General features: G+C 39.9%; 1 protein-coding gene across 1 annotated transcript in view; it reads right to left on the bottom strand.

Moving 5' to 3' along the window:
* Positions 1 to 943: 943 nt before the first annotated feature.
* LOC114471908 (immunoglobulin superfamily DCC subclass member 3) overlaps positions 944 to 7937 on the bottom strand; it is a 26030-nt gene continuing 19036 nt past the window's right edge. Inside the window, exons 9-14 of the mRNA XM_028460892.1 lie at positions 6040 to 6204; positions 5772 to 5960; positions 5161 to 5274; positions 4298 to 4421; positions 3197 to 3311; positions 944 to 1151 (exon numbers count right to left, since the gene is read on the bottom strand). Of these exons, the coding sequence (XP_028316693.1) occupies positions 1077 to 1151; positions 3197 to 3311; positions 4298 to 4421; positions 5161 to 5274; positions 5772 to 5960; positions 6040 to 6204 (782 nt within the window). The 3' untranslated portion in view covers positions 944 to 1076. The remainder of the gene's footprint in view (positions 1152 to 3196; positions 3312 to 4297; positions 4422 to 5160; positions 5275 to 5771; positions 5961 to 6039; positions 6205 to 7937) is intronic.

Genomic DNA, 7937 nt, shown 5'->3' with positions numbered 1-7937 from the left:
ACTTCATCTATAGAAAAAGTATTCATTTCAGTATCGACGTAAAACGTCTTAAAATATCTGACATCTTCATTTGGTCGTTGTCTTAAACGTTAAAAGTCCTACAGTGAGCGAGTTCGCCTGAATAATAACGTCCACAGTAAAGAGTGTTGAAACAATAATCAAAAGTCTTTTGGTTTGGATGGAGTTAAAGCACTTTAGAGCAGGCGACGCTCGCTCAAACAGAACAACCTACCAAAGAAAAATCATCAAAGCTCTACATCTTTGGGTTCCGTACCAGAAGGTTCTATAGGCTCCCAGTTAGGGTCCGGTGGGCGTGTCCAGGGGGCGTGTCTGTGCTTTAGGGGGTCCCGAAGGTCCACACTCTGCTCTGCGGAGAACGTTCAATAAAAGGCAGGAGGTAGCGTTCCAGTGGTGGCTCCACTGCAGCAGGGGGCGCTAAGGTTCTCTGTTCTTTGGAAACGAGCAGTGGTTTCTTCTTCTTCTTCTTCTTCTTCTTCTTCTGCAGAAGAACTTAAAGCTGTGTCTCCACAGAACGTTGGAGCTCCTCCGTCGGTGATTATTTGGTCGTATCTCAGGCTCTGTGAACCGTCACCTGGGAACCCGCAGGAGGGGCGGGGTTTTGGTTATAGAGCAGCGTTCCCATGGGAGGTCACATGACAGGAAGCGAGATGTTCTCTCTGAAGGCTTTCTCATGGCAATAAAGGCAGGTCGCTTTGGTTTGAGGTAGAGTTTGGTGAAGTCCAGGATCTTCTCCTGAACTTTGTTCTCCAGGCTGTCGTTAAAACCACACACTGACTTTATACATGTGGAAATATACGTTCGTTACTTTGATCTGTTTCAGTCCTAAACGTGAGGTAGGCACAGTCCTGAGGTGTTTTAGGTGTCGTGTAAAGCTAATGCTATGTAGCATATGTGCAACGTGTGGTTTTAAAAACAGCCGAGGAGTTTTCCTTTCAGAATAAAAGCAGCTTGTGGGCGTGAATGCTCTCCTCTGTCCTCTGGGGGCGGGGCACCAGGATGGTAGACGGGCTTTAGGGAGGCAGAGGGAGGCTGTGGGGGTGGGGCACAGACCTGTGTTATCCAGGACCTGTACCAGCTAGACCTGCTGGGTACTGCTCAATGATCACCTGACACTGGGAGGGGCGGAGAACCTGTTGAGAACCACAGGAAGAGGAAGAGGAAGAGGAAGAGGAAGAGGAGATCAATGTTGGTCAGACATGTGACTTTCTAATGCACAGAGGTGTACAGAGCACTGATATATTTACTCAAGTACAAATACTGTTACTGATTTGAAAATGTACTCAAACACAAGTAAGTCGTACATAAAAGTAAAAGTAAAAAGTAGCTCAATTAATTAATTACTCAAAGTCAAATGACAGTTATTTTCATTTATTGTTGGTAATAAATCTTGGTACGGTTCCCTTACATACAGTAAACATCTCATGTAAAAAGGAAGAGAAACAATCTACCACAATTAGAACTGTACAATTATTTAAAAAAAATGTCACCAATTCATTCTATTCAAACTAAAATAATATAAATACATTTATGAAATCTAAAACTGAGAAAATAACCTCTATTTACCTCCAAATCTGATTGGTCGGCTATGATGCGATACATTACGTTTAATCTGATTGGTCTGTTATGATGTGATACATTACGTTTAATCTGATTGGTCTGTTATGATGTGATACATTACGTTTAATCTGATTGGTCTGTTATGATGTGATACATTACGTTTAATCTGATTGGTCGGCTATGATGTGATACATTACGTTTAATCTGATTGGTCGGCTATGATGTGATACATTACGTTTAATCTGATTGGTCGGCTATGATGTGATACATTACGTTTAATCTGATTGGTCGGCTATGATGCGATACATTACGTTTAATCTGATTGGTCTGTTATGATGCGATACATTACGTTTAATCTGATTGGTCAGCTATGATGTGATACATTACGTTTAATCTGATTGGTCGGCTATGATGTGATACATTACGTTTAATCTGATTGGTCGGCTATGATGCGATACATTACGTTTAATCTGATTGGTCTGTTATGATGCGATACATTACGTTTAATCTGATTGGTCAGCTATGATGTGATACATTACGTTTAATCTGATTGGTCGGCTATGATGTGATACATTACGTTTAATCTGATTGGTCGGCTATGATGCGATACATTACGTTTAATCTGATTGGTCTGTTATGATGTGATACATTACGTTTAATCTGATTGGTCTGTTATGATGTGATACATTACGTTTAATCTGATTGGTCTGTAATGATGTGATACATTACGTTTAATCTGATTGGTCACTATGATGTGATACATTACGTTTAATCTGATTGGTCGGCTATGATGCGATACATTACGTTTAATCTGATTGGTCGGCTATGATGCGATACATTACGTTTAATCTGATTGGTCACTATGATGCGATACATTACGTTTAATCTGATTGGTCGGCTATGATGTGATACATTACGTTTAATCTGATTGGTCTGTTATGATGTGATACATTACGTTTAATCTGATTGGTCACTATGATGTGATACATTACGTTTAATCTGATTGGTCGGCTATGATGCGATACATTACGTTTAATCTGATTGGTCACTATGATGCGATACATTACGTTTAATCTGATTGGTCGGCTATGATGTGATACATTACGTTTAATCTGATTGGTCAGCTATGATGTGATACATTACGTTTAATCTGATTGGTCGGCTATGATGTGATACATTACGTTTAATCTGATTGGTCGGCTATGATGCGATACATTACGTTTAATCAGATTGGTCTGTTATGATGTGATACATTACGTTTAATCTGATTGGTCTGTTATGATGTGATACATTACATTGTTTTCTGGTCATTTAAATCGTTTCTAGTTTCACAAAGTCCATTGATCATTTTAAATAAAAAAAATGTAATTTACTCAGTAATGGTTGGGTGTAGAAATATACCCATAAAAACAACTCATCTACAGTAATGTGAGTACTTGTACTTGTAATCTATTACTTTCATCTCAGCTAATGCAGCACTTTTAGACTTCAGTTAAATATATTACAGTAAGTTATATTTATAGTCATAGTTCTAAAACATGTGACACATGTTGATGTGTAACCTTTGATGTGTATATACTATAATAACACATAATATATAATTACTGACTCCTCCTACCTGAGGTACAGACTCCAGTGAGGGAGGGGCCACCACCTCCTTAGGGACCACGTTTGGATCAGAGTTGATCCTGGAAACAGACCAGCTGTCCTCAGAACCCTTAGTGCACAGCACACTACACACACACACACACACACACACACACACACACATACATACATACACACACATACACACACACACACACACACACACACACACATACACACACACACACACACACACACACACATACACACATACACACATACACATACACACACATACACACACATACACACACACACACACAAACACACATACACACATACACATACACACACATACACACACATACACACACACACACACAAACACACATACACACATACACATACACACACACACACACACACACATACACACACACACACACACACACACAAACACACATACACACACACATACACACACACACACACACACACACACACACACACACACACATACACATACACACATACACATACACATACACATACACACACACATACACACAAACACATACACACACATACACATACACACACACAAACACACACACACACACATACACACACACACACACAAACACAAACACATACACACACATACACACATACACGTACATACACATACTCAATTATAATTGTAATTACATAATTGATAATTAATTACAATTATGGCGTAATTATAATTCAAGTGATATTTTAAAAATTTGTTGCTGTCGTAATCGTAAATAAATTGTAATTGAGTTCAGATAATTGACTTTGTAATTGTAATTGCCATGAAAATCCTATACAAATTACAATTTAACACAAAACTGGTGAAGCATGTTACAGTTCTATGTACAGTTCTAGACAGATTAACGTGTTTCAGATGAAGATTTTACTGTTTAGAATATAAATCTAAGATATACTGAAACAAAAAGGCTCAGACACACCATAAATATTAAAACCTATATTTTCATTGATTATGAAGCCCAACAAGGTAATCAATAGATAGGAAGTAAATTACTTTGCTGGTCACTGTAATCGTAATTGAATTGTAATTGAATATGACTAATTGAAAATGTAATTTTACCTGCGTCGGTATCCAAACAGGAGGAAGAGGACACAGCAGATGATGCAGGCCGTTCCGATGTGGATCCCGATGACGATGCTGCTCAGAGACGCGTCTCCATCTCTGCACTGACACAGACTGTTTCCTGCTGCACACACAGGAAGTGATGTCACTACCACTCAGACCACTGGGACTGATGTGTATAAATGTAGGGGTGTAACAAAAAAAATATTCAGCGATACATCACAATATTTCACTACATGGTTTTTGTATCGATTCAAAAAAAGGTCAAAATCGATTTTTTTTTAATTGTGTTTTTTCATTTAAAAAACATCTAATGTCGCTAACATTAGCATAGCACGTAAACTCCTGGTCACTAGGTGTCAGTGAACGCATCATCAGACCTTGTTAAACTACCTCACTGCTCAATACATTTTAGCTTTATTTTATTAAAAAATATTGGACACTTTGATAGATGGATGTGGTTACTTTTTATTAAAGAATTTAATCATTTAACAGAATCAGAATCTGTTAGAAAAGCAAAAGTTAAACTTTTTTGAAAAATGTCATTTGACTTTGATGACCATAGCTCTTGTTTTTGATATTAGCGCTTGAATTACAGTTAGTTACCATTTACTGGTTCTCACAAGTTTTAAAATATGAAATAAATTGTATTTCATACCATTTTGTACTTATTTTTAATTATTGATATTGTGATGTATCATAATGTGTAATAGAGAGGTATTGTGTGTATTATGTATTGTGTGTGTGTGTGTGTGTGTGTGTGTGTGTGTGTGTGTGTGTGTGTGTGTGTGTGTGTGTGTGTGTGTGCGTGCGTGCGTGCGTGCGTGCGTGCGTGCGTGCGTGCGTGCGTGCGTGCGTACCTGTGGACGGGTCAGTGCTGGGTTCCTCTGACAGAGACACTAGACGTCCTGAACACTCACTCTCTCCATTACCGTTAAACGCCACCAGCTGAACCTCATAGACAGCACCAGACTCTGGAGGAGAGACACACACATAATACACACACAATAGAGACACAATACACACACACACACACACATAATACACACACAATAGAGACACAATACACACACACACACATAATACACACACAATAGAGACACAATACACACACACACACACAATACACACACATTAGAGACACAATACACACACACACACATAATACACACACAATACACACACACACACACACACACACACACACACACACACACACACACACACACACACACATAACACACACACAATAAAGACACAATACACACACACACACACACATAATACACACACAATACACACACACACATAAAACACACACAATAGAGACGCAATATACACACACGATACATACGCACTCACACACACGATACATACGCACTCACACACACGATACATACGCACTCACACACACGATACATACGCACTCACACACACACACACACACACACACACACACACACACACACACCCAGCTCAGACAGGATGTGGGCGTTGACGTCACAGGGTAGCTCTATGGGCCCCTGAAGGGTGGCGTGGGGGACCCTGCGGTAGGACAGTCTGAAGCCCTCTGCTCTCCCAGGTTTACTGGGACGTTCCCACAGGACCTGGACCGCACTGGAGTTCAGAACCTTAGTGAAGTATGTGGGAGGGGGGGGCACTGGGATGGGACACAAGGGCCACTTAGGAAACACTGGAGAACATCATCTAATGTTGGAGAACCTTCAGAGGGAGCTGACCTCCTCCCAGGGTGGTGCAGACCACGGTGGGGGACTGCTGGCTGGAGCCCAGCGGGGAGTAGGCCTTCAGGAACAGGGAGTAGGTGGTGGAGGGGTCTAGGTTAGTCACATCATGTTGGTAAGAACCTTTACTGATGGCCTCCTGGAGCTCCAGGCTATCAGGCTCTGTGGGACACACACACACACACACACACACACACACACACACACACACACACACACACACACACACACACACATTAATCAACACATTGTAAACTAAAATGTTCGTATTTCCTGAAGAAAAGGCAAGAGAACATGCAGGTGCTGCATCACACTCCATTAGCTTAGCATTAACTAGCATTAGCATAAATTTATATTAGCTAGTATTTGCATTAGTATTAACTAGCATTAGCATAACCTAGCACTAGCATTAACCTAGCACTAGCATTAACCTAGCATTAACACTAACCTAGCATTATCATTTGCCTAACATTAACACTAACCTAGCATTAGCGCCAGCCTAACCTAAGCATTATCCTAGCAATAGCATGAACCTTGCATTAACACTAACCTAGCATTAGCATTAGCCTAGCATTAACATTAACCTAGTATTAGCATTACCAAGCATTAGCATAACATTAGCATTGCCTCGCAATAGTATTAATCTAGCATTAACACTAACCTAGCATTAGCATTAAGCTAGCATTAATATGAACCTAGCATTAACATTAGCCTAACATTAACCTAGCATTGGCATTATCCTAGCATTGGCATTATCCTAGCAATAGCATTAACCTAGCATTAACACTAACCTAGCATTAGCATTAACCTAGCGTTAGCATGAACCTTGTGTTAGAATTAGCCAAGCATTAGCATTAACCTAGCATTAGCTAAACATTAAAGAAGACATATCATGGTTTTAAATCCTTCCTTTTTACATATAAATCATACAGTTATGGTCTATATAAAGCAGAACTGCAATGCTTGGGTCTGAATTCCTCATTATTATAGCTCCACCCCTTTTCTACCCCTTTTCTGATGTGCTTCTGAGAGCAACTCGTTTTGGTGCTGTCTCTTTAAATGCAAATGAGACACTTCATACCCCGCCCCCTCTTCAGGTGACACTCGGTTCAACTCCACCCTGCTCGGCCATTTTTGTAGTTTGATAGAAGGCTATGTAGCGGTGCATAAACTTATTATTCAGAGGTTATTTATAAAATGTCAACAACGTTAGACTTGTCCATCCAGCCTTACATGTTCCAGCCAGAGTCTGACCCAGTGGAGCGAGATGAAAATGAAGATGATGAACCTGCAGAACCCTAACAAGTGAGCTAACACAAGCACCGAGCTAACGCTAGCGCCAAGCTAACATCACAAAATGCATTTTAATACAGTCTATTCAAAGACAAAAACGTCAAAATGAAATGACTAATGAAAACTTTAGACTTAAATTAAATCACGTAGGCCATATCATCAAGGATCTAAAACGAGCACACAGCGCTAACATATGAAGACGGTGCTAATGCTAATGCTAACAAAACAATGACAGGGACGTCTTATCATCACTTTTTAGCGTTATTTACAGCTTACCGAAGTGCTCTGTTCATCGTCTCCAAAGATAGAAGGAATTGAACCCTCAATCAGACAAAGTCTTTCTGTAAATCCTTCTTTATACTGGTGGAGGTTGATGAAGCAGTCATCATTGAAGTGCTTCACACACACAAAAATGACCTTATCCACAGATGTGGTACATTTCTATAAAAAATAAAACTCAACCAGACACTTTGAAAAGGTTCTGATGCTGGGAGACGGTGTAATGAAGCGTGTGGGTTACTACATCCAACAACCCAACATTTAGACTTATCCTCTCGTAACTTCTGCATCCTGGAGCTTGGACTACAAAATAAAAGCCAGAA

This window comes from Gouania willdenowi, chromosome 11 (genome assembly GCF_900634775.1).
Source record: "Gouania willdenowi chromosome 11, fGouWil2.1, whole genome shotgun sequence".
NCBI lineage: Eukaryota > Metazoa > Chordata > Actinopteri > Blenniiformes > Gobiesocidae > Gouania > Gouania willdenowi.
Note: the sequence above shows the minus strand (reverse complement) of the source record. Positions and strands in the feature narration are given on the sequence as shown.